Source organism: Dryas octopetala, chromosome 4, assembly GCF_963921425.1.
Source record: "Dryas octopetala chromosome 4, drDryOcto1.1, whole genome shotgun sequence".
Classification (NCBI taxonomy): domain Eukaryota; kingdom Viridiplantae; phylum Streptophyta; class Magnoliopsida; order Rosales; family Rosaceae; genus Dryas; species Dryas octopetala.
Genome location: NC_141369.1, coordinates 17851919 through 17879306, shown reverse-complemented (window position 1 = coordinate 17879306; position 27388 = coordinate 17851919). Strand labels below are relative to the sequence as shown.

General features: G+C 39.0%; 4 protein-coding genes and 2 pseudogenes across 4 annotated transcripts; all 6 read left to right on the top strand.

Annotated features, from left to right (window-relative positions):
• Positions 1–296: 296 nt before the first annotated feature.
• Positions 297–1333, top strand: LOC147287568 (GDSL esterase/lipase 2 pseudogene; annotated as a pseudogene).
• A 1788-nt stretch (positions 1334–3121) lies between these two features.
• On the top strand, positions 3122–5003 carry LOC147287567 (GDSL esterase/lipase 1-like). The gene is made up of 5 exons (XM_086240928.1): positions 3122–3407; positions 3502–3623; positions 4053–4283; positions 4411–4666; positions 4765–5003. Exons 1-5 carry the CDS (start codon positions 3140–3142, stop codon positions 5001–5003), a joined length of 1116 nt encoding a protein of 371 aa, XP_086097054.1. The 5' UTR covers positions 3122–3139.
• Positions 5004–17146: 12143 nt separating this feature from the next.
• On the top strand, positions 17147–18763 carry LOC147287566 (GDSL esterase/lipase 1-like). Its single transcript, XM_086240086.1, has 5 exons — positions 17147–17408; positions 17496–17617; positions 17740–17970; positions 18089–18344; positions 18436–18763. Exons 1-5 carry the CDS (start codon positions 17147–17149, stop codon positions 18666–18668), a joined length of 1104 nt encoding a protein of 367 aa, XP_086096212.1. The 3' UTR covers positions 18669–18763.
• Positions 18764–19416: 653 nt separating this feature from the next.
• LOC147287565 (GDSL esterase/lipase 2 pseudogene) lies at positions 19417–20300 on the top strand (annotated as a pseudogene).
• Positions 20301–20580: 280 nt separating this feature from the next.
• LOC147287564 (putative F-box/LRR-repeat protein At3g44810) lies at positions 20581–22169 on the top strand. Its single transcript, XM_086240927.1, has 3 exons — positions 20581–21681; positions 21766–21837; positions 21981–22169. The coding sequence occupies exons 1-3, from the start codon at positions 20581–20583 to the stop codon at positions 22167–22169; spliced, it is 1362 nt and encodes a 453-aa protein (XP_086097053.1).
• A 2429-nt stretch (positions 22170–24598) lies between these two features.
• LOC147287563 (F-box/LRR-repeat protein At4g14103-like) lies at positions 24599–25810 on the top strand. The gene has a single exon (XM_086240926.1). It carries the CDS (start codon positions 24599–24601, stop codon positions 25808–25810), a length of 1212 nt encoding a protein of 403 aa, XP_086097052.1.
• Positions 25811–27388: the final 1578 nt, after the last annotated feature.

Sequence of the window (27388 nt, the reverse complement as noted above, 5' to 3'; positions counted from 1 at the left end):
AGGTTATAATATTTCACATCGCATGCTGGTTTGTCCTTCAATATTGCTTTCAGTAATTAATTTATGTATGTGAAGAGAATATGCCAGGTAGTAGGTACCATTGGATTTTTGATGACCAGTTCAATTCCACAACCAACCTCTCGAAACAGTCAAATGTATGGATACATATTTCAAAATGCTGTTGTCATGTTTGTACTCAAAGTGAATCACAAACACCTATAAACAGAATAGAAACAGAGGAGAATATAATAAATATAAACAAAGTAGTAGTAAACCAGAGCTAAGGTACTGGAATAATGGGAACTTTAAGGTTTAAAGTTTATATGCTGGCAGCTTTTTGTGCAGGCCTTGTTCTTATTCCAAGTAGCTGCCATGGCCATTCGGGGCTTGATACAAAATGCAGGGCTGGATTGTTCATATTTGGTGATTCACTGTTTGATGCTGGAAATAATAACTACATAAATACTACCACTAGGTTCCAGGCAAATTTCTGGCCATATGGTCAAACCTTCTTCAATCACTCGACTGGTAGACCTTCCAATGGTCGTCTAATCCCAGATTTCATTGGTAAGAATAAGACCTTCTTCATGCAAATAATATTGTAATACATTTCTTTAACATTAGGGATGGTATATGACACAATTTATTGTTGAATTTCCCTTATTAATTGCGGCAGCTGAGTATGCAAAGTTGCCATCTATACCACCATATTTACAACCAGGGTTCGACAACTATGTTTATGGGGTGAATTTTGCATCTGCTGGGGCTGGTGCTCTTCCTGAAATTTGGGTTTTTAAGCCTGGGGCCTATTAATTGTTCACCAGGCTCTAGAGTACTCAAACCAGGAAACATTGGTACCTGTGTCGAAGAACTTACAGCACCAGTGAAACTACACAATAGACTACTTGCTAAATCCCTCCTAAAACTGCAGAGTCATCTCCAAGGATTCAAATATTCAAATGCAAATTTCTACAATTACCTAACTAAAAGAATTAACCATCCATCAAAATATGGTACATATAACCCTCTCCTTTTAGTTTTAGTTTCTCTTGTTTGTTTTTAATTTTCCTTCTTGTTATTATGATGTTGTAAAGGGTTCAAGGAAGGAAAGGCTGCATGCTGTGGCTCTGGTCCATACAGAGGAATTATGAGCTGTGGAGGGAAGAGAGGTGTGACAGAGTATGAATTATGTCACAATGTTACCGAATATGTGTTTTTCGACTCTGGCCACCCAACCAAAAGGGTTTACCAGCAAGTGTCCGAGTTGTGGTGGAGTGATACTCGCAATGTCCCAGGGTCTCACATGAATCTCAGAGAGCTATTTGAAGTTTAGAAAAATGTGGATTTCTTAGTTTCATAAACAATTAAGCATGTTGCAGACTCATTTTCTGTTTCACAGTAAATTAAGCTTTAAGCTTTAGTATAACATCTTTGTATGCAAGTATTCACATATTAAATAGATGTGTTTGATTTGAATTAGCTACACTATGTATTTGATGCTGGAAACAATAATTACCTAGAGCTTCCGAGGGTCGTCTATAATACCAGATTTCATTGGAAGGTATAAGATGCTGTAAATAATGTTTGTTACTTTCTACAACACTACGGATTAATGATGGAACAATTTAATGTTAAATTTGCACTGCTGCATAAGAGTTGCCATTTATGAACTATCATATGTTTTGTTCGGTTGTCGGATTATCTAATGACCAACTTCCTTCCTACTAAAAGTAAAGGTTATAATATTCAAAGACTGAATATTGTTTAGTTGAGTCATTTTACGAATGTGATTACCGCACCAACTTTGAAAAGCATTGGATTTGATTAGTAAAATCCACATCAGTGTCAGTTCCACACCTCTAATACAATTGAAACAGAGCATATACTTTAAGGTTTCAAATTTGTATCCTGGCTTTTTGTACAGGTTTTCTTCTTATTCCAAGCAGCTGCCATGGCCATTTTCAGAAAAAGCATGTGGCATTGTTCATCTTTGGTGATTCACACTTTGATGCTGGAAATGATAACTGCATAAATGTTGTTTCACAGTAAATTAAGCTTGAAGCTTTGGTATATCATCTTTGTATTCAATGTTGGAAATTTCATATTAATATATGAAATTTAATATGAATAAGAAAATTGCAATGATCTCATTTCAAAGGAAAGGGTATGTTTCTTTTGAATAACATACCTAAAAGATGCCAATTGCATCACTTGGTGAAGAGACATCATTGCATACCCAATCCACATGTATGAGAAATGTATTGTTTGTAAATGTTGTGTCCGTTAAATTTAAAAGGTACAATTTAACAAGTGTAACTTTTCTTAAGTGGCACTTTGTCTTCTATATAAAGGCCACAAGGTCATTGTCATTATATCTTGAGTCTTGTACCCTCCTCCATGTTAAGAGTGTTTCTAGTACACTTTCCATGTTTATTATAGAGTCAATTTCTAGTGAGAGTTCAAACACTATCTTGGTTCGCTGGAGTCTTGTGATTTGAAGTGCTACTATCACAAGAACGTGGTCATTGTATCCTGGGAGACGAGCGCCGATTGACCGTAGCATTAGTGGGCGGGCGTAATTCGTCTTGAGGACATAGTGTCAAACACTAGCCTCGACCAAATTTGGAGGTTCTTCTAACCTTTTTCTTCTTTTATTTTATTTTGATTGTGGTCTTAAGTTTGCATTAAATTTTATATCTAATGTGTACTATTTTATTATTAAATAAATATAGCAATTAAACCCAATTTTTCCAACAGTAGTAACATATTAAATAGATGTGTTTGATTTGACTTAGCAAAATTATGTATCAGTTTACAATTTTACATTCTACAATCTATGTGTTTTGTTTTTTTTCTTACGTATGTGAATAGCGCAGCAACTTGGATGAAGAGAATATATCGTACGTCCATCAAATCAATTTCTAATGACCAGTTGAATTCTCCAAAACTTGTCAAATTAATGTATATATGTTTGAAAACGCTGTGAGAACTCTGAATAACTCAAAGAAACTATATAAAATGGACTGCTTTTTCAACAAGTAAATCACATTGGTATCGTTTTCCACAAGTAATTCACAAAGGCCTATATATATAGATATGAAACATAGGAGAAGATAATACAAAGTGAACCAGAACTAAAATGGCAACTTTAAGGTTTCAAATTTATATCTTGGCTTTCTGTGCAGGCCTTCTTATTCCAAGCAGCTGCCATGGCCATGACCATTCTGGGTCTCAGAAAAAACATGCAGCCTTGTTCATCTTTGGTGATTCATTATTTGATGCTGGAAACAATAACTACCTAAATACTACCACTATTTACCAGGCAAATTGGTGGCCATATGGTGAAACCTTCTTCAGGTACCCCACTGGTAGAGTTTCTGATGGCCGTCTGATCCCAGATTTCATTGGTAAGGATAAGATGCTGTAAATAATATTTGTTATTTTCTTCAACACTATGGATTAATGATGATACTATCTATCAAATTTGCATTAATGCTGCAGCTGAGTATGCAAAGTTGCCATTTATACCACCATATCTACAACCTGGGTTCAACAACTATACTTATGGGGTGAACTTTGCATCTATTGGAGCTGGTGCTGTAGCTGAAACTCATCAAGGATTTGTATGTGATCTGCCTTATAAATTATCCTTCTTAACACTTAGTACATCATGTGTATTCGTATTTTAGGCTTGAAAACAAGTTGCATACTCTACATGTGGTCCAGATTCACGGTCTGCTTACAACTAGAGGAAGACCATATTGTCACAATCTGTACTTGAAAATAACAAACATGTTTTTCTTGGGACATATATTTTCCCCAAGAAATTTGATAGGACACTGTCAAAGCATGAACCTAACATTTTGGTGGACTCAGCCCCCAAACAGAGACTTGGAAATGCATATATGGGCCTAATAACCTTCCCCCTCTGCCTTGCCTTGCATATATAGGCCTTGATTTATCTTAAAATGTTATACATGCAGCTTCATATTGCCAATTATGTATCTTCTCTTCATTAGCATGGTTGCTTGATTTTTTTTTTTTTTTTCCAGGTGATAGACCTTAAAACCCAACTGAGTAATTTCAAGAATGCAGCGAAGCAGTTGAGGCAAAAACTAGGTGATGCAGAAGCCTACACATTGCTGTCCGAAGCTGTCTACTTAATTAGCATCGGAAACAATGATTATTTTGCTCCTTTCACAACAAACTCCAGTTTGTTCCAGTCCCACACACATGAAGAATATGTTTCCATGGTCATTGGCAACCTCACAGATGTGACCAAAGTAATATATATACTGTCTTTCTCTATATATAACAAATGAAAGAAACCACACAAGTTTGTTATTATGATTATGTACTGGAAACGAAATTTTTGATGAATTAGTAATCATATACATTTTGATGTCTCAGGAAATATACAAGATTGGAGGAAGGAAATTTGGGTTTGTAGCCCTGTTGCCTCTGGGATGTTTACCAAGCATGAGAATACTTAAACCAGGAAATGTAGGCGCCTGCGTCGAAGAACTTACAGCACTAGTGAAACTACACAACAGAGTACTTGCTAAAGCCCTCCTAAACCTGAAGAAACAACTCCAAGGATTCAAATATTCAAATGCAAATTTGTACAATTACCTAACTGAAAGAATTGATAATCCTTCAAAATATGGTATGTATACTATAGCCATCACACCTTCTAGTTCTACTTTTAGTTTTAGTTTCTCTTATTTGTATTTAATGTTCCTTCTTGTTATTATTGTTGTAAAGGTTTCAAGGAAGGAAAGGCTGCATGCTGTGGCTCTGGTCCATACGGAGGAGTTATGAGCTGTGGAGGGAAGAGAGGTGTGACAGAGTATCAATTGTGTGACAATGTTACTGAATATGTATTTTTTGACTCTGCCCATCCAACTGAAAGGATTTATCAGCAACTGTCCAAGGTATGGTGGAGCCAAACTCCCAATCTCACAGGGTCTCACATTAATCTCAAAGAGCTATTTGAAGGTTAGCTAAATGTGGATTTATTAGTCTCATAAGAAAAATTGATCATTTTGCAGACACATTCTGTTCCAAAATAAATTGAAGTTTTTATATGTCATCTTTGTACTTATGTACTCAGAACTTAAATAAATGCGTTTGATGTTGTCTGCTAGTTAAATGTACTTGTTTAGCCTTTTGTTTTCCTGGAAATAAATGAGAAGAAATGTGTTCTCCCACTAATTCCAAGAAGTAAGTGCCCAATTAATTAGGCCAATAGACATTAAGCAAATGATGAAGGGGGTCTATTGGGATACAATTTTTTATTTTTTTTTTTGTTATCTTTTCTATAGAGGTTAAGGTCATAATGATAAAAAGAAATTGGTAAGTTTCTAAAATGACTATTGGTACATTTCAAAGCAGAGAGATTCATGTTTGTTGGACAAGTTGTTAAACAAAGAGAAGAGAAGGTACCTTGTAACCAGTACATAACTCATTCTATACTAGCACATCTCTTAAAATCATCTCAAGCCCATATATAATCTCACAATATTAATAAATATCCCAAAATATGTTTCTGCAAGTATGTTCCCACACCAACCTCCTAATTGAGGGAGTGAGAGAGATTGGCATGGAAACATATCAGCAGAAAACATATTTTCGGGGCATCACCACCATGAGGCAAAACAACGTTCACAACTTGAAGGAGGTTAACCATTGAAGGAGGGAGGAAGCTTGTCAGCTTGGTGTGGTGAAAAAAAACAAAAATGGAGTTTCAAGGGAGCTGGTTGCCTGATTTAATGGGAGCTGATTGGGAGTTTATATAGAAGGAAACTACATATATGCAGGTGTCATAACCATTCAACCAATACCACTGTGATGATTGATGAGATTGAGTTTGATCCCGTGGCTGAGATTTAGTGGAAGCTACATGTCTCTGTAATGATCTTTGGGCAAATCAATTCATCAGAATGCAATTACGAATTCAATGGGGTCAGTTGGGTTAGGTCAAGTTAACAGGTACCATGCCCCTGGCACAATGCCCTGATCTACCCCACCCCCAAAACCTCTCATCAGTCAATTCAGTCAATTTAATTTTCTTTTTTTTTTGGTTAGAAAATGCAGTCAACATTTTGAAAGAGAGATAGAGAAAGATGTGAGACTGTGAGGCACCATGTGATCTGATGCAGTACAATCGACCGATGTTAACAAGTGTAAACTTAAAAGAATAAGAGTTTGACTCGTCTCGCGATTCATTTCCAATCGATATATAATAATTTTACTTTTAGAGTCAAATCCTCCGATTAGTAGAAATTATTTCTCAAATTTCTTAAATTTACAATAATCAAGCTATTACATAAATTTCACCGCCAACCATTCTGCATCATGATCATGCACCACAATGGCAACTGAGTCATTGTACCATCTTTTATTTATTTTGCTAGCCTTTTCCATTTTAGTAAAACATCATGTCCCCGAGATCAAACCAAGAAATTAAGAAAAAATTCATTACTTTTATATAATATACAATGAAAAAGCTGAAGCTGTAAATGATTATAAATGCATGTGATTGTGCATGCGCGCAATCACGTACATTATATCATCATATTTTAATTAACTTGTAGACATCATGAATGCAAATGACCAAAGGGGGTCTATTATTTGGGATTGTTTCTATTTCTCAATTTTTATGTTATCTTTTATAGAGGTTTTTTTGACACGTAAACCCTATCCCCACTATTAAGATTTAAGGACAATGACTTGCGTTCTTGTACACACTTGCTTGCTAGAACCTCTCCTTTCCACGTACGTACACTACTCCAGATGCTCCCAATTTCTCTATCAGACCATCTCTTTCGCATTCTCACTCATTTTTTTTTTATAAGAAGCTATAGCTTTTATTTATTGAGAGTCAGTAATCACTGCTTCATTGAGCCAAGAAGGCATTACATCAGTCCAGAAGGACACTCCAACATGAGACTTTGCAAATTGGGCTAGCTGATGAGCCACTCTATTAGCATCCCGTCGTCGAAATTGGCATGTGGCATCCCGAAAGGATGCCATGCGCAGGCGGGCTTCCTCCACCAAGACACCGTCGGCATGCAAGCAAGGAGAGTCATCCATGATGCATTTTACTGCATATTGGGCATCCATTTCTAGGATCACATGCTGGTAGCCCATATCCCAAGCTAGAGTCAGCCCCATTGCAGCAGCCATTAATTCTGTGGCATTAGGAGAGAAGGAGCCCGGGACTTGTTTGGCCGCTGCAACCATAACAGCACCGGCATTGTCGCGGATCACCACTCCCAGCCCACACTTGCGCTGCGTCCCAGATGTACTCCCATCCACATTTATTTTGTAAACTCCAGCAGGCGGATGTTCCCAAGTATTTAGACTAGATGACACCAAGCCTGCCCCCTGCACCTGAGTTTGAGCTTCCCCATATTCCACAGCCAAATGGGCCAGGCGATCGAATGAGAGCGCAGCATCCACTTTCACCTGGTTGTGCACCCAATCATTCCGGTAGTGCCAAATTCCCCAACATATGAAAGCAAACAAGGTCATTTCATCCTTTGTGAGGACCTGCATGGCAAACTGAATCAAATCCATCACAGACCCCCCCATCGGCCATCCCACTGCTTCACTTAGGAAAGAATGGTTCCAAATTGAACGGGCATGCTTACATCCCCAAATAGCATGTAAGGAAGTTTCAGGTTTTTTGGAGCAGCAAGGGCAGATGGGAGTGTCGCAGAGCTTGTGGCGGAAGAGATTGGCCTTGCATGGGAGGATCTCTTTACACCCTCGCCACAGAAAAATTTTCACCTTCCCCGGTATCTTGAGCTGCCATACCCCCCGCCAAAAACCTTCCATTGAAACCCGAGATGGTCCCTCATAACCCCCCATGCGATGCTTCCCCGCCATAGCCACCCAATATCCACTTCTAACCGTATAATGTCCATTGCGAGAGTAATGTCATATCTGGGTATCTTCCAGGGGCAATCGACTAATAGGAATGCCGACAATCACATCTGCTTCCGATATGGAAAAAAGAGAATAGATGCGACCGTAATTCCATTGCCTTCCAGGAGTGATGAGATCACAGACCCGTAAATCACTCGCTGATAATCGAGGAGAGTGCACCCGAAAGGTAGTTGGGGTGGGGAGCCAGCCATCCTTATATACCGAAATGTTATCTCCATTGCCCACCCGCCACCTCAGTCCCGTCAACAGTAGATCCCTAGCCCACATAAGTGATCTCCAGAAGAAGGAGGGTCTAGACCCCAAATTTGCCTCTGAGAAAATTCCATTTGGGAAATATTTTCCTTTTAGTACCCGACTTACTAAAACATGTGGGGAGTTGATAAGCCTCCAGCCCATCTTCGCTAACATAGCCTTGTTAAAACTCTCCAAATCTCGGAAACCCAGACCCCCGTCAAGCTTCGACGCACACAACTTCTCCCACGCAAGCCAGTGCGTGCCCTGTTTATGTTTGTTTCCCCACCAAAACCGAGATACCAAGGCTGTAATCTTCCTGCAAGTTGCCTTAGACATCCTAAAAATGCTCATATAATAAGTAGGAATGGCCTGTATTACCGCTTTGAGCAAGACTTCCTTTCCAGCCCGTGAAAGTAGCCTTTCCTTCCACCCATTAAGCCGCTGCCAGACCCGATCCTTTAAGGAATTGAACAAATCCAATTTTCTTCTCCCTGTCACCGTAGGCAAGCCCAGATATTTTTCATGACAGTGCATTACAGGAACACCCAACACCTGGGATATTATTGTGCGAATAAGATGCTCTGTATTTTTACTAAAACATACAGCAGACTTAGTGAAGTTTACTAGCTGTCCTGAGGCTTCTTCATAGGTTTTCAGTATTTTCTTTATCGCCCATGCCGCCCCAGTAGTAGCCTCAAGGAACAAGAGACTATCATCTGCATAGAAAAGATGGGTAACTGATGGGGCGCAGAAGCCAACCTTGACACCCCGAATCATATTTTGCCGTTCTGCATCCTGTAGTAGTGCGCTAAGGCCTTCGGCACACAACAAAAACAGGTATGGGGAGAGCGGGCAGCCTTGCCGAAGGCCCCTGTGTGGTGTAATATTCCCCAGAGGAACTCCCTTCCACAAAACTGAAAACCGAACAGTAGTAATGCAATCCATAATCCGAGCAACCCATCGTTCATGAAACCCCAATTTAAGCATGATGGCCTCTAGAAAGCACCATTCGACCCTGTCGTATGCCTTAGCCATGTCTAATTTAAGTGCCATTTTCGGTGTGGCTGAAGCACTCTGAGTTTTAATTGTGTGGGTAGTTTCGAAAGCGGCAACCACATTGTCAATAATTTGACGGCCCGGGACAAAGGCACTCTGGTTTTCCGAAATCACGTTTGGGAGCACCCCTTTCATTCTGTTTGCGAGAGACTTAGCAACAAGTTTGTAAAGAACAGTGCAGAGGCTGATCGGTCGGAAGTCCGAGACATACTGTGGCTTCTCAATCTTGGGGATAAGCGCAATGAGGGTGTCATTGACGCTCCCCACACTTTCGTGTCCGTTCAATACTTTGAGGCAGAAATCCGTAACACTATCACCCACAATATGCCAATACCGTTGGTAAAAGAGAGCGGGCATGCCGTCCACACCCGGGGATTTTGTGGGATACATCTGAGAGAGGGCTTTCTCAACTTCTTCTCGTGTGAAAGGATGTAATAATCTGGCATTCATTGCAGCCGAGATCTTGGGTTCCACATGGCTCAGGATATGCTGCATGCTCTTACCCCCAGTGGTAGTAAACAGGCCAGTAAAGTAGTCACAAAACATGGTGCCGACCACCCCATTTTCGGTGACCCACTCCTTCTGCTCATTTAACAGCCCATTGATGGAGTTTTTGCGGCCACGTTCTTTTGCATGTGCATGGAAGAATCTGGTATTCCTGTCACCTTCCCGAAGCCACGAAATCCTAGAGCGTTACCGCCAATACAGTTCATCCTCTACCACAAGTCGTTCCAATTTTGCTTCCAAGTCCCGCTGCTTCATAAGATGGGTGCCATGTGGGGGAGTCGCTTTGATGACTTCGAGTTCAGATTGAACCTTTTTTATTTGAACTTGCCGACCCCTGAAAAGCTTAGAGCTCCATGATTTTAATTGACCCGCACACCTCTTAAGCCCCGGTACCACTGCAGCCCCCCCAGGTACAGTTTCCACCCATACCCTCCTGATCACATCTTCACAGCCCTCCTCCCGACACCAACGTTGTTCAAAGTGGAACCTGCGGCCTATGTGGGTCTGTGGAGTTGCACTAGCATGTGGCAATGTCCGAACCAAGATGGGGATGTGATCGGATCCAGGAAATTGGATATGTTGCGACGTCAACTCCCCAAATAATTCGTGCAGTGCCGGATTCATCACAGCCCGATCCAGTCGTTCTTTAATGTAACTTATACCACCACGTCGGCATTCCCAAGTGAAAGGATCACCTGTAAATGGAACAACAGAGAGGTTACAATCAAGCAAGGTCTCTCGAAAGTCATGCATTTGATGTTCAGGCCGATCCCGGCCCCCCATTTTCTCTTCCGGAGATAAAATTTCATTAAAATCACCTAGTACAAGCCATGGGCTGGTTTGAATTCCATTCAGACGTCTGAGTAATTCCCACGAGTGTCGTCTTTGACTAACTACAGGATTGCCATAGAAACCTGTAATACGAAATTGAGGACTATTTGCATGTGTGCACTGCATATCAATATGCCCCGTGGAGTAAGACAAAAGTTTCAGTTCCCATCCGTGCCTCCATAGCATAATTAGGCCTCCACACAAGCCTCGTCTACCCACAAACATCGATCCTTTCATCCCAAGATTGAGATGCAAATGTTCCATCTGTATGTCCGTCATTTTTGTTTCCATCAAAAAAATGACGTCCGGCCTCCTTTCTCTCACAAGATTCTTGAGAGAGTCGAATGTCCGAGTGTGCCGGAGTCCTCGGACATTCCAACTTAAGAGTATCATTGTTCGTGGTGGGCCGGAGCATCCGGTCCCACCACTTTAGCCCCTGGGGCTGAAACTAGTGCATCCATGAGTCGCCCTTTTTTCTTGGCCGCAACTACACCCTTTTCTTCCTCCGCCATTTTTCTCTTCCCCCCCCCCTTACTCTGTTTGTCACTTCCGAAATCTCCAAAGATGAGGCCAATGTAGAGGGAGTGCCTGCGGCCTGGGTATTTTCCTTGGGCATCGAGGGCCTAACAATCAAGCCTTCCCTTTTCCCCCCCGATGCCCCCTCTGAGGCTTTTAACACACGCTTGAGCACCCCGCTTAACTTTGAAATTTTGCTCCCTGTAGGCGTAACTTGTTTCTCCAAAGACCCCTCTGCTTCCTGTACTGCCCCCAGCCCATCCATGTTTCCCAGCTTTGCATTTGCCTCACCCAACAGCCCTGAATTCAGTGAAGCGTCTGGTAACCCTCCGCCACCCCCCATTGTCATTCTTGTGTCTTGTTTTTCCCGTGCCGCTACTCTGGCGGAGCGACGCCGTTCCTCCTCCACCCGGTCAGCCATAATGTGAGATGCCAACCTGGTACTAGAGGGTGTGGTACTTGACTGAGGCACAGCGATTCCTTTGTCTAATCCCACCTGTATGTTCTCAAAGATTGTCCCAAGCAGAACCGAGTTCATGCCTGCATCGACATTCCCAGCAGGTGTATCTAGCCTCGAGCAGTCCGCATCTATACTCGGAAGAGTCGACAGAGAGACCGATGCCATACTTCCATCACCGTCGGCGTTAGTCATAGGTCTGGCATGCCGCCTAGCCTGGGATTGGCGAACTGCCCCTTCAGTCACCTCTTCTACCACAGCCTCCACCGCCGCAACTACATCTTCTGCAGAGCCCCCCTTTCCAGAGTCCACCGGATTAAATTTCCCTGGTTCACCCTTTGCTAACAACCAATCCCCCCATTGGTATGAAGGATGTGACTTCTGTGCCTCTGATATGAATTCACATGCTTTGGAGCTATGTCCAATCCGTCCACAAGCATGACAGTGATAAGGAAGTCGTTCATATCTAAACTCAACTGTCACCAACACACCTTCATCAAGAAGAAGCTTTTTCACCCGAGGCAACGGTCTTGTTACATCGAGTCGTACCCTAACATGGAGAAACCTACCCACCAGATGCGCCGCAAAGCCCCCTGCGACTTCCAGGCATTGTCCTATACCATCACCAATGATCTTGCCAATTTCCTCTGTCATTAAGTCAAAAGGAATATTATGGCACTGCACCCAAAAATCCGCAAATTTAAGTTTCATCTGGGACGGTGCAATTTGGCCATTTGGGGTTTCGAGTATTACTAAGGCTCTATCGAAGGTCCATGGCGCCTGAAGAATCACCTGGTTCTTGTCTTCCGCAAAAGCAAAGGTGAACAAGAAAAGATTAGGCCCCAAGTCCGTCACAGTCACTGCCCCCATTGCATCCCAAAGCTTCACCATGGTTTGTTTAAAGGCCGTTCTATGGTAAGGCTTCTTTGTTAATACCATCCCCACCAGGCTACGCTGCAGCACTTCCCTATTTGTCATTGAGTTTGGTCGCGCAACCGGGATAGCATCAACCTCGTCTTCTGTCAAGATTAAACTTTTGGAGAAGCTAGTTTCGATTTCCTCCATCAGACTTCCCCACACAAAGCGTTGATATTAATTGAGAGAGAGACCCGAGACTAGTCTCGGCGTTGCCGCCCAGGTGAAGAGAACCCTAACCCTAGCCGCCAGCCGCTGCCTTTGCGTAGAAGTTAGAGGTTTTGAAAAGAACTCCCGCTTAGAGGAGGAGAGTACCCTCTAGAACTATGATTCTCGCATTCTCACTATCTTTTATAGAGGTTAAGGTCATAATATCAATTGTCGAGGTAATAGGGACCACCATCTCTTTGTTTTAAATCCTCGGTTGATCCCGGTAATTGTTGATTATTGGAAATAATTAGTGGGGTCACGCCTTACTGGGAGATTCAGTTCCTGCATGCCGCATATACTGAAGAAAAAACAAATTAAATAAAACAAAAAAACAAAAGTTGAAGGCCAAAAAATGTATCTAGGAAGGGGTGAAAGGTAACTCTATCTTGGGGCTTCGTTTGAGGACGAGACTATTATATTCTCAATAAATATAATATTAATGTTTTTAAATGTTTAAATGTTTTTTAACTTGGCTGTAAAACAATATTAATCGTGAGTTATTTGATATTATTATATTAACTTTTATATTCTCAATAACTTTTATATTAATCTAGAGGTAAAATCCCTAGTGAGTTAATATAATAATATCAAATAATATTAAAAAGGACGATACTATTATATTCTCAATAAACATTTAAAAAGGAAAACAATATTAGTTGTAAATCCAAGCCCTGAGTTTGAGTCTCCAGTTCGATTCTTAGAGCCAAGCAACAAGAATGATAAAATCCCTAGTGAATCCCCTAGGCCCCGAGTTCGAGTCTTTAGTTTGATTTACCCAATAGATTAGTTTGGTGAGCGAAAACTGACCCTGAACATCCTCAATTACAACAAAAAAATATATATATAAAATTACAAAATTCTGTTCTTGGATCATCATCTGACCATGTGCTCTCCACCTAACGGTTAATATGAGTGCTGTTATTTACACACCTTTTTTTTTTCTTTTTACGCACCCCCTATTACTTAATTAGTGAATTTACAAATTTACCCTATTATGAAATACTCTAAAGTCCTCCCTAACACACCCCAACTCTCTTCTTCCTACTTTTTTTTTTTTCTTCTTTCCTCTCCTTCTTCGTGTCTGCAAGACTGCAACTCATATTGCTATGATACGATTTTACAGTGTCAAGAAAATCACAATATTGACGAAAAAGAGACAAAGATTGCAAGAAATTTAGACAAGATATTGTATTTCAGAATTAGGGCAAGAAATTCATGAGAGATTTGTGTATTTAGGTAGAAAATTAACAAGAACAAAAATGAAAGTTGAATTGATGATAATATGCTGAAGAAAAGAGCAGTATATTGCCAATTGATGAGCAATATATAGTGAATTGTAAATTTTCTCGGGAAACAAACAAGAAATAAGAAAAGGAACAAAAAATTGAAGAGTGAGAAAGTGAAAAACTAAACTCACAGAACTTATACAATAGGCAAAGAGGATCGAGCTGAGGTGTTACCGTTTGCTTGCTCTGATACCATGATAACCAGCCATGAGAACAATTCAATGTTGCAGAAACCAAACAGAAGTAGAGACAAAACCAGAGAGAAAAATAAGCTTGTTTATTATACTGCTAGTTACAGAATGAAAAATTACAATGAGATTAAGGCTTCATTGCCTTTTATACATTCTGTACATCACCGCCATTTGCTAACCAAAATATACTAATAGACAAAACTAACTACGTCAGCAATGCTGACATGTAAGTCAAGAATGCGACAAGGCAAACGTCTTAGATTATATACTCCTGTCAGCCTCCATCTGCTCTTCCACGCCGGAGAAGTGTCAAGCTCCCCCCAAGCTGCCGACATCAGCGGCAGCTCCTCCATCAGCACCGTCGAGCTTCCACCTCGGAAAAATTGTAGCTGGTTCTGTGGGTACTTACCGAACGGGTCCTGGATGTTTGGTGGGTACCTGCCGAACGAAACTCACATTTTCAGCGGATGACTGCCGAACGAAACTGTTAGTTTCGACAGACCAGTGCCGAACGGCGCGCCGGCAGCTTCAACGGTGCGACCAGGCAGCTGGGCACGCAGTGACTGGAAGGAGTTGGAGCCGGCAGTTGGGCTTCACGAAGCTTGCAGGGGAGGTGGTGTTGCGGGGAGATGGAGTCGCAAGAGAGAGAGCGGGTTCGGGAGAGAGAGAAAGAGAGTGAGGAAAGAGAGAAGGTGGCTGGGTTAATTGATAAGCCAGAGAGAGAAAGGGAGGTAGGAGAGAGAAGTGGGCTTGGGGGTGCTGCGCAAGGTGGTGGCCGGGTGTTACAGATGAAAGGGTATCCCAATATCAGCAGGTAGTTGGCTTGACCACTACCTTTCAATTTAGGGGTGGGTTCGGTACGGTTACCGTACCGAAACACCCAAACCGAATTCCGACCGATATGGGTCGGTAACCGATCACTTCGGTATCGGTCGGAGAGTGGCGGTATCGGTCGGAGAGTGGCGGTGCCGACTACAGGAGAGATAAGACAGAGAGAGGGGTGCGACAGAGGAGATTGATCGGAAAATTGGAGGAGCCAGCGGTCCTGTTGGAGGTTTCCCGAGCAGGGGTCGCGCAGGGGAGTTGGGCTGGCTGGAGGAGAGGGCCGGGAAGGTGGTCGGTGTCAGGTGGCTGGGCCATGTGCGCTTGCAGGGGGCGCGAAGGAGAAAGAGAACAGAGGAGAGAGAGAGCGGCGGGCTGGCAAAGGGGACTGGTCTGGGGGGGTTGGCGCCGGCGAGAACAGCTCGCCGATGATCTTGGGTTGTCGGGGAAAGTGGCCGGAGGGGCTGGACTTGGGTGGAGCTGGGTGTGTGCAGGGAGTGCTGCCCGAGAAAGAGAGAAGTGAGAATAAGAGAGCGAAAGAGAGAGAGAGAGAGAGAGAGAGAGAAACTTGTTGAAATTTCTGGAGAGAATGAGGGATTTCAGAAATTAAAATGGGCTTTTAAAACCCTTATGCAAATTTTACACAATTGCCCCACACTTGTATGATCCGTAACTTCTAAACCGTAATTCTGATCAACGTGTGCTACGTGTCTATGAAATTGTAAGCTCGAGACCTTTCTAATGGGCCAAAAGTCAAAATCAAAAGTCTACTAGTTTTAAAAGTCAACTTTGAGTCAAGCCTAAATTAAATCAAAACTCTTCTTATTTTCCAAATAAATTCCAAAATCTTTAAAATACTTTTCAAAATAAACCTTAGAAAAAAAATACGGGGCTTCACAATTCAACATCCTTTAAAAACCTCTTAAAACCATAGTTGAATAAAAATTTAAATTTCTAGTATTATCATATTATATTAATATACTAAATTACTAATATTATCATATTATACTATACTATACCATATTATATCATATTATAATATTATATTATATACTATATACCAAACTCTAAGTTACCAATTATGAATCTATGAATTATAAATTTATAGTATTAGACTATTAGGGTATAGAAATTAGTAATTCAGTATGAGATATCATATACATATACTATATACTATATAGGGTTTATAATTTAGTATAATATTAGGGTTTAGGGTATTTTTAATTAGTTTTTATATAAAAATGTATTATATAAATTAAAAAACATATAAGTAATAAGTTATAGGTTTAGGGTTTATAAATTTATATATGTTTGATATAAATTATAGAAAATTAGAAATGTATTATATAAAATTATAAATTATATAGAAAAGTAATACTAATTAAGTATTTTATATTTAGGGTATACCAGTATAGTATAGAAATGTATAAAAATGAATTATTTTAATTATATTTTTTCAATATGCGGTCGGTATCGGTATACCGTCGGTACCGGGTTTTGTAAACCAATACCGTTACCAAATTCATCGGTATTTTCGGTATCGGTATTTTTCGGTATAAAATCGGTTCGATATCGGTATTTTTCGGTATTTCGGTATTTTTACCCACCCCTATTTCAATTACTTGCAGCTTGACTAAAGAACAAGATAAAGCTAGAAATAGTGGTATATGAATTCTTTATTTTGCTCACCTTTTTCACCCTTTTTATGTACTTAAACATGTACTAATATATTGGGGTGGGTGTGTAATGAGAAATTTAGTGAGATAAGGATATTTTAGTAATAAGAATGGTGTGTTAAAGAGAAATTTTAAATTTTAAGACAAGGTAAAGGGTGTGTGGGAAAAAAAGTGTGCAAAAAGAAAAAAAAATGTACAAATAGAAAAAAAAAAATGTACAAATAGCAGCACTCTAAAATATTGAAAGATTGAATATGTAAATAAGGTCAAATTACAAGCCAGTCTTTTTTTTTTTTTTATAACATTCAAAGATTGAATTTGCTTTGAGTCATATGACGTAAGTGATTAGCACATTAACTTTGTGAACACGAATATACAAACCATTGGATTGACTAGTAAAATCCATCACAGGGTCAATTCCACACCTATTTATAGAATTGAAACAGAGGAGAAGATAACATAAACAGAGTAAAACAGAACATATATACTGTAATGGCTGCAGCTTTAAGGTTTGAAATTTGTATCCTTGCTTTTTGTGCCGGCCTTGTTCTAATTCCAAGCAGCTGCCATGGCCAATTATGGGTTCAGGAAAAACATGAAGCCTTGTTCATCTTTGGTGATTCACTCTTTGATGTTGGAAATAATAACTACATAAATACTAGTTTTCAGTCAAATATATGGCCATATGGAGAAACCTTCTTCAGGTACCCCACTGGTAGAGCTTCCAATGGCCGCCTAATCCCGGATTTCATCGGTAATTAACATTCTGTAAGTTGTAATATTTTCTTAAACACTTGGGATTATGACAAAACTGACTGTTAAATTTCCATTAATGCTGCAGCTGAGTATGCAAAGTTGCCACTTATACCACCTTATTTGCAACCTGGGTTCAACAACTATACTTATGGGGTCAACTTTGCTTCTGGTGGGGGTGGTGCTCTCCCTGAAACTTTTCAAGGGCTTGTATGTGATCTTTGCTTATTTACCTTATTAAGACTTAATTACATAATCTGAATTTGTATTTAATGTTAACATGTTATAGAATTGAAGTATGATTGTGTGGTTAATTAATTTCTTGTTTTCAGGCTATAGACTTGGAAACCCAACTAAGTTATTTCAAGAATGTGGAGAAGCAGTTGAGGCAAAAACTAGGTGATGCAGAAGCCTACAAATTGCTGTCCAATGCTGTATACTTGATTAGCATTGGAACCAATGATTATTATTCCCCTTTCACCACAAACTCCAGCTTGTTTCAGTCCCACTCACATGAAGAATTTGTTGGCATGGTGATAGGCAACATCACAAATGTGATCAAAGTAATATATATTTATATATATACTTTCTTTACATGCAACACATGCAATGTTACAAAACTAATTCTTCTTTTAATGTTTTGGGTGAATTAATTAGTTCATATACATTTTGATGTGTCAGGAAATATACAAAATAGGAGGAAGGAAATTTGGGTTTGTAAATGTGTTGCCTCTGGGATGTTTGCCAAGCATGAGAATACACAATCCACAAAACATAGGTGGCTGTGTGAAAGAAGTTACAGCACTAGTGAAGTTACACAATAGAGTACTTGCTAAACGCCTCCAAAAGCTGAACAGCCAGCTCCAAGGATTCAAATACTCAAATGCAAATCTCTACAATTACTTAACTGAAAGAAGTAGTCATCCATCAAAATATGGTATATATAGCCATATCTCACCTTCTTTCATGGGTTTCTCTTATTTTCTGTCATAAGCAAAGTCATTGTCTTCTTTTTCTGTGTTGTGAAGGTTTCAAGGAAGGAAAGAAGGGATGCTGTGGCTCTGGTCCATACAGAGGAATTCAAAACTGTGGAGGAAAGGGAGGTGTGAAAGAGTATGAGTTATGTAACAATGTCACTGAATATGTGTTCTTTGACAATCATCCAACAGAAAGGGTTTACCAGCAAGTGTCTAAGTTATGGTGGAGCCAAATTCCCAATGTCACAGGACCTTACAATCTGAAGACTCTATTTGAAGTTTAGATCACAAATGTGGATTTAGTTTCATAAGCTGATACTGAGCATTTTGCCGACACATTTTCTATTCCTAAATAAATAAAAGTTTGATATTGATATAATCTTGGTGAACAATTGGACATGTACCATGCTATATATGATACACCTAATTTTGTCCAATCTGGTAAATATGGACCTGTAAAATGGGTCTGACCAAGTTGACAGATAAAGCCTTACTTCTCTTTTGGGCCAACCTAGCATAAAGAGGAAGAGGGCTACGCCTAGGCCTGAAGGGAGGAACAGAACATAGGGCTGGGCCTAGTTAGACCAGCAAATAAAGAAAAAAAGCCATCCTGGTAACCATATGGTCCATATAGGGTTACTTTTTATGTAGAAGAAATTAAAATATTCTCTTTTTTTAAATGGAAGAAAAAAGAAATTATATATTCTTTCTATGTAAAACAAAATTAATAGGAAACGAAGAATACTCATAGTGACAATGGAAATGAAAGATTATGATGTAACTAATTAAAATATTCAGTGACAAATGCCCTATAAATAACAATTGATTGAGAGAAAATAAAACATTATGTTTATGCAGATCTATCAGGCTTTGACATGACAATTGTAACCTTTTCAATCTACTTGTTGATTTTTTGTGCAAGCCTTGTTATTCCAGCAATTTCCCAACCTAACCATAACCCATCAAAAGAAGTTGTGGCTTTATTCGTCTTTGGTGATTCAATATTTGATGCTGGAAACAATAACTACATCAATGCAACTGCTGATTTACAAGCAAATTAATTACTTGCCATATGGGAAAACTTTCTTCAATTATCCAACTGGAAGATTTTCTGATGGTCGTTTCATCCCGGATTTTATAGGTGAATACAACTCTAGAAAATGTTCAACATGCTCTCATAGGAAAAAAGAAATGTTGAAGGGATCGTATTCTTTTGACAGTTGATGTGTATTTATTGAATCCATTATTATTACCAATTATTAATTAACACATCAACTATTGCATTATGTGATCGATTAACATGATAAAAAAAAATGATCTTTATAGCATTACTCGTAGCAAAATCAAGTAAGAAAACGAATGCCTAACACACTTAATTTGTAAATCTGATGAAATTTAACTGATCATTGACTATTTCTTGCAGCTGAGTATGCAAAGTTGGCATTCATTTTACCATATCTGCAACTGAAACTGGCAATCGGTAAGTACACTTGGGCATATCCATATGGAGTTAACTTTGCATCTGCAGGAGCTGGTGCTCTTTTTGAAACACACCAAGAAGGATCGGTATGTATATATCTTGCTAGACTTCATGAAATTCTTGTTTGGACTTCAATGTATAAGCCAGAGTTCTTGCTCTTGCAAATTTGTTTTGAAATATAAACAAATGCTAGCTCTTTGTCATCCATGAAAGCAAGTTTAGTTTTGTGATGGAAAGATTATTATATGAATCCTTTTAACAGGTGATTGACCTTAAAAGTCAGATCATTAATTTCAAGAACGTAACCAAACTACTGAGGAAGAAACTTGGTGAAGCAAGGGTCAAGCCATTTGTTTCGAATGCTGTTTACTTTATCAGCATTGGAGTCAACGATTATATAATAACCAGTGTTTTCAGACGCATAGGATTAAGTTGATTAACACTAGAGTAGTCTTCGAAGATGATAAAAAAAATAACAAAATGAGGACAAAGATCGATGAAATCAAGAAGTTAACCTTGTAACTTATGTCTTTGAGATGTCATACTGTTTATACGCCAGTTCACACTTGGACCCCATCAATGCTTTCATCTACTTAATTAATTAGTGAATAAAGAAAGAAAAGGCTCATATATTGAGGTCATAACTAGCACAAATACATATGGCAATGAATGAAGCTTGAATTTGATAAAAATTAAGTTAGTCAATCATGCACACCATGGATGATATTTGCACTGAAGATAGGATCTCAGCATTACCAGATTCTATCATCCATCATATCCTGTCTCTCCTCCCCACAAAAGATGTTGCTAGAACCAGTTCCTTGTCCAACCGATGGCAGTCTGTTTATGCATATTTCCCCGTCTTAGATTTCGATCAATCCCGCTTTGGAATGCCATATGATCTAACTTACTATCCTGTTCCTCTTGAGAAATTCTATGCAACTTACAAGAACTTCATGCAACATGTGGATACCAAATTACTTGGGTTCCGCACTAGTGAGCAAAATCTTGACTTGCAGAAGTTCACACTGTCCATGGACCTCATGGACATGGAGTTGGCTTCTGTTGTTGACAAATGGATTGACTTGGCCATACAGAATGGGGTCAAGGAGCTCCATCTCAACATTAGAAACTTATGTGGTGCAATTAGTTATCATCATGCTCCTCAGGGCTACCCTCTCCCTCAAAAAGTATTTGTTGCCGGGGCATTGACTACACTTGTGTTAAACAGATGCGTTTTCAAGTTGGATGATGACCATGCGCAGCTAAATCTCCATTCTCTACGAAAGCTTTCGCTAGAGCTTGTCCACATAGACGACCACACAGTCAACCAACTCATCTCTAGCTGCCTTTCAATGGAGGAAATCATTCTCATCCGTAATCCCGGGTTCAAAAACTTGCACATATTCGGCCATGTTAAACTCAAGCATCTGTTCGTGAGGCTGTGTAGCAATGATCACCTTCAAAGCATTCACCTCCAAACACCAATCCTTCAAACCTTCCACATAGATTCAACATTCCGGAGTGCTAAGTACCGGCCATGTACTATTTACATGGACGGATGTCATGGTCTCAAAATACTTGACTTTGAATCTGATGTTGTCACAGGAATGCCCTTCCACAAATTCTCCTCTACTTTTTCCTTCCTAGTGAGATTGAATCTTGCATATTGCAGGTGGATTGAAAGGCTTGACATTTCGAGTCACCACCTACAGAGTTTGAAGATAATTAGGTGTGACAAGCTTGAGGAGCTTCTGATCGACACCCCAAATTTAGTTTCGCTTGAATATCATAGCTTATTACGCCCATCTACTTTGGTACACATAAATGCTCCATGTCCATGGCACCTAAAGTTTTGGCTAGTTTGTGACTGGTACTTTGACACTCTTTGCTTCATAAAGTTGAAAGAACTACTGGCAAAGTCAAATGAAGCTGTGTATCTGAATTTAATTGTTGACAAAGAGTCAGAGAAGGTAATGATTAAGACTATTAATGCAAATTCTCTATCTGCAATCGAATGTTGTTTAATTAATGATTCAAATTTTATTTTTTATATTACAAATAATAAATATCCCATGTTAATGTCCTAACTCTGCTTTTAATTTTGTGATTTTAGTTCAGGTTTAATCCAAAAGATATTAACAAACACGGTATATCCTGTGATCCCCTATTTGAAGTTGAAGAGCTTATACTGCGTGGTCGTTTAATTCAAGTTATGCGTTTCTTGTGGATGGTTTGCTTTGGAGTTGTCGTCCTAAAACTCTGTTTCTGTTGTCCGAGTTTGAAGACCAAAAAGAACTTGTAAAGGTATGTATGTCTATGTTTTATGAATGCTAGTAGTACCCGGTATAATTACAGAATCTACTACTGCATTTATTTCATTAGCTGGATAATGTTGTAACTTTTAGTAACAACTGTTAGATTGATATACATTGTTGGCTCATTTTCTAATAATTTGAGTTTTTCAGGCACAATGGTTGTCTAACAGTAGTAATTAATCAGTAGTTGAGGACCTTGCACTTGAGGTGAAATCAGTTGTAATAAGAAATTAGTATATTAGTAGTCATTGCAAAGCTGTATAAGGTGATAACAAGTAGTTGTATAATAACATGTTCATGAGGAATTTATAGAACGTTTAAGGCTTCCAGTGGAATGATTATACTTTGCTAGAGCTTGGGTTGCTTCAGCCTCCCCTGCAAAACTTGTCATCAATATCGATATCGTCTAGTCTTGTATAATTTAACCGCGATAGTGTACTATTAACTCAAGAATTATTTGAAGAAAAAAAATGAAAACTTTCCATAACTCTAAATGGAAGTCTCTTATGGATTAAAATGAAAAAAACAAAATTAAAAGGGAGAAATAACGGAAGCTAAAGTCTCAGATGTTCATGATTAAATCTATATTTTGGAATGAACTGTGACAATTAACGTCACATTAGTCACAAAGTTAACACATAAATTTTCACATGAACACCCGAGTCGTTAGGACCTGCTCCGGACCTAGATACTATATGGCCATACATAATATTCATCATATACCAGAACGTTCCTATACGGCGATACATAGTGTTCATCCTATACAAACATGAAAACGTTCTCATATAAGATAGGCATCATGCATTGTCATATAGAGAAATTCTTGTATAGGATGAACATCATGTATCATTGTATAGTATCGGAGTCTAGGGGTGAGTCGGTGTCGGTAACCACACTGATTCGCAGAAACCGTTGGAGATCGATTATCGGCCACTTCGGTATCGGTCAGTGAGAGGGGGTTTCGGTGCGGGATGGAGAGAGCGAGACAAAGAGATGGAGTGAGCGGGACAGAGAGAGTGAACTGGTGATGGTGGTTTGATGGAGGTTGTTGGTGGTTTAATGAAGGTTGGCAAGTTGCTGGTTTGCTGGTTTCGGTGGAGGAAGTGTAGGTTGCTGGTTCGATAAAAAGTAAAGGAAGAGGAGGTTTCAAGGATTGCAGAGAGAGATGGTTGGAGATGATGGTGGTGGTGGGGTGTATCGGTATAACCGTCGATATGGGTGTTTCACTAACGACTCCTATTCATGCCAGCACAGATCGGTCAAAGTTTGAAACCGAAAATGCAAGGAACACCACCGAACCGTCAGAGTCGGAGTTAGTAGGTCGGTTGTCGATTTTTTTCGGGTAGTCCGCAAAGAAACCCAGCCCTATCCGAGTCTAGATGGATGGCATGAGATAGCTAACACTACAAAATAACAATAACAATAATAGTAATAATAATAAGGGAGACTTAGAGTACAGTTCATTTTATGAGTTTTTCTTAGAGTAAGACCAGTAGAGATTTAGGGTTTTTAATTAAGTCCTTTTATTTTTCTTCTTTGACAGCTTTATGTTAGGTTTTAACTCCAAGATTTTAAGCAAGTCCACTCTACACCCTAAGAGGGAAAATATTCTTCAAATAGGGGAAATACCCATCAAATCGGAGAAGGACTTTATTATGAATTAAAAGAATTTTTTTATAAATTTTAAAACACCCCGATCTTCATCTAAAAACCGTTTTTCTAAAGGATTATCTCTAATAATAATAATAATAATAATAATAATAATAACAATAATAACAATAATAATAATAATAAAACAATTAGAAAAAATAGAGATACTGTAGATTGCAGGAATTCTGGCATCCATACTTGGGGTCAATCCACATCTAGTTCGCATAAGATCCTATATGGGAATCTTTCACGCATGAAATATGTATAGGATCTCGTCTGAACCAAGTGTAGATGACCGAGTGTGAATAGAGAATGACCCTTGGAGAGGGTTTCCTTCAACCCTTTATATTATCATTATTTTTCCCTTTCAGTTTCCTTGCAAGTGGTCTGCATCAAATGACACACTCATTCTTATAATATCTTTTAATTTTGTTTTTTTGTTAATGGAATATCCTTATAATTTATAGGATTAACTTAGTAATCTTCAAGATGATAAAAATAAATAAATAACAAGATGAGGACAAGGATGAAATCAAAAGATGCTAACTAACCTTGTAACTAACGATTTTGAAATGTCCATAATTTATAGTACTCTTTATAGGCCGGTTCACACTTGGACCCCATCGATCAATTGCTTCTATCTACTTAATTAATTTGTGAATAAAAGGCTTATTGAATTGAGGCCGTAACTAGCAGATATATATATACAAATGGCAATGAATGAAGCTTCAATTTGACAAAAATGAGTTGCTCAATTAACCACACCATGGATGATATTGGCACTGAAGATAAGATCTCAGCATTACCAGATTCAATCATCCACCATATCCTGTCTTTTCTCCCCACAAAAGATGTTGCTAGAACCAGTTCCTTGTCCAACAGATGGAAGTCTGTTCATGCATATTTCCCCGTATTAGATTTCGATCAATCCCGCTTTGCAATCCCATATGATCTAACTTACTATACTGCTCCTCTTGAGAAATCCAATCCGGCTCTCTTTGCAACTTACAACAACTTCATACAACATGTGGATACTAAATTACTTGGATTCTGCACTAGTGAGCAAAATCTTGACTTGCACAAGTTCACACTGTCTATGGACCTCATGGACATGGAGTTGGCTTCTGTTGTCGACAAATGGATTGGCTTGGCCATACAGAATGGGGTCAAGGAGCTCCATCTCACCATTAGAAACTTGAGTGGTCGAATTAGTTATCATCATGCTCCTCAGGGCTACCCTCTCCCTCCAACAGTCTTTGTTGCCGGGGCATTGACTACACTTATGTTAAACCGCTGCGTTTTTAAGTTGGATGATGACCATGCGCTGCTAAATCTCCAATCTCTCCGAAAGCTTTCTCTAGAGCTTGTCCGCATAGACAATCACACAGTCAACCAACTCATCTCTACCTGCCTTTCAATGGAGGAAATCATTCTCATCGGTAATCCCGGGTTCAAAAACTTGCACATATTTGGCCATGTTAAACTCAAGCATCTGTTCGTGAGACTGTGTAGCGATGATCACCTTCAAAGCATTCACCTCGAAACACCAAACCTTCAAACCTTCTTCATAGATTCAACATTCCGGAGTGATAAGTATCCATGTACCATTAACATGGATGCATGTCATGGTCTCAAAACCCTCGACTTTGAAGCTAATGTTGTCAAAGGAATGCTCTTCCACAAATTCTCCTCTAAATTTCCCTTCCTAGTGAGATTGAATATTTCATTTTGCAGGTGGATTGAAAGGCTTGACATTTCGAGTCACCGCCTACAGAGTTTGAAGATAAATAGGTGTGACAACCTTGTGGAGCTTCGGATTGACACCCCAAATTTAGATTCTTTTAAATTTGTTGGCAGAACACACCCATCTATATACACAGTCAATGCTCCATGTCCATCGCACCTAATTTTCTGTTGGGCCACCCACCTATATTCTGTATACTCTGAAATGGGTTTCATGTTCGATAGCTATGTGTAGTGATGGTAAGACAATCATTTCCTTCTTCAACTGTAATTCATTGCAAATTAGATAGGTGTTGTGGTTTATTAGCTTCACAAATATCATGCAAACACCAGATTATCCTATTGTCTTTGTAATAATCTCGGATTTAGATATCGTTTTCTTTTATAGATAAAGTTCAACTCAGTTATAAAGGTTATCCTATCGTCTTGTAGTCTATGAATACGCATCAAATCATTCAAGGAAATCATTTGAAACTTATCCAGCACAATTCAATACGCTACTTGCTTTAGCCTTCATCTGCAGGTAAACTTAGTCTTTTATGGACTATAATTGACAAAAAATAAAAGAGGAAAATATAGGAAGCTAAAGTCACTTGTGTTTGTGACTAAATCTATGTTTCATGGTGATTGTGACAAATATCGCATTAGTCACCAAAGAAATTTCATGTCACTAAAAAACCATAACAGAAAGATTAAATATTTAGTGGATCCTAGAGTCTTTATGATACATTTAAAAGTTAAAAACAAGTAATAAAAGAAAATTCTTATCCAACCATTGGTTCTTTACAGAGGAGACAGGGGAATTAGCCATTTTTTTATTCAGAAAACAGGGGAATTGGCTTTAAATGTTATAAAATTACTTATATAAATTTATTCACAAGAATTTATCTTACATGATAGTTATGTAAATCATTCCATGCACAGAGTTGACAAAAAAAAAATAATGCTGGATAGCATTTTAGAATACTTCTACAAATTAACCTTTGGAGCTTTCAAAGAGGAGGAGACAGAGGAGTTGATTAACTCTTTCATTTTACCATTGAGTTCCTTTGGATTGTAGAAAGGTGTAACATGGATACATAAGTTTACCTTTATTACTCTTTATAGGCGTTGACACTTGGAGTACCTCATCAATTGTTTTAGCTACTTAATTTCTATATAAAGAACAAGGAGGCTTGTTGAGGTTATAGCTAGCTCTCAAATGGCAATGAATGAAGCTTTAATTTAACAAAAGTAGCTAGTAGTAGCCTAGTACTCTACCACACCATGGATATGCCCCAGATAGAATTTCAGCCTTGCCTGATTTCATCATTCACAATATCCTGTCTTTTCTCCCCAACAAATTAGATGTTACTCGAACCAGTATCTTGTCCAAGCGATGGAACTCTGCTCATGCATCTTTCCCCATTATAGAATTCGACCAAACTTACTTTGGAATACCATGTCTAGCTTATTATGCTTCTTATTTATCTAATCAAACTTTTGAGGAAGCTGATCCACAACACTTTAGAGCTTAAAAGGAGTTCATGGGATATGGATGCCTCTTTACTTCGATTCTGCAGCAAGCAAAATCTTGCCTTGCAGAAATTCAAACTGTCCATGGAACTCACTGAGATGGAATTGGTTTCTGTTCTTGACATATGGATTGAGTTGGCCGTACAGAATGGGGTCAAAGAGGTTGATTTAAGCATCATAAGGTTGTATAATCTGTCTGATGACTCTGATTATCCAATTTACATTGCACCTCAAACAATCTTTATTGCCACAGAATTAACTACATTTGTGTTAGAGAGTTGGGTGTTCAAGTTGGATG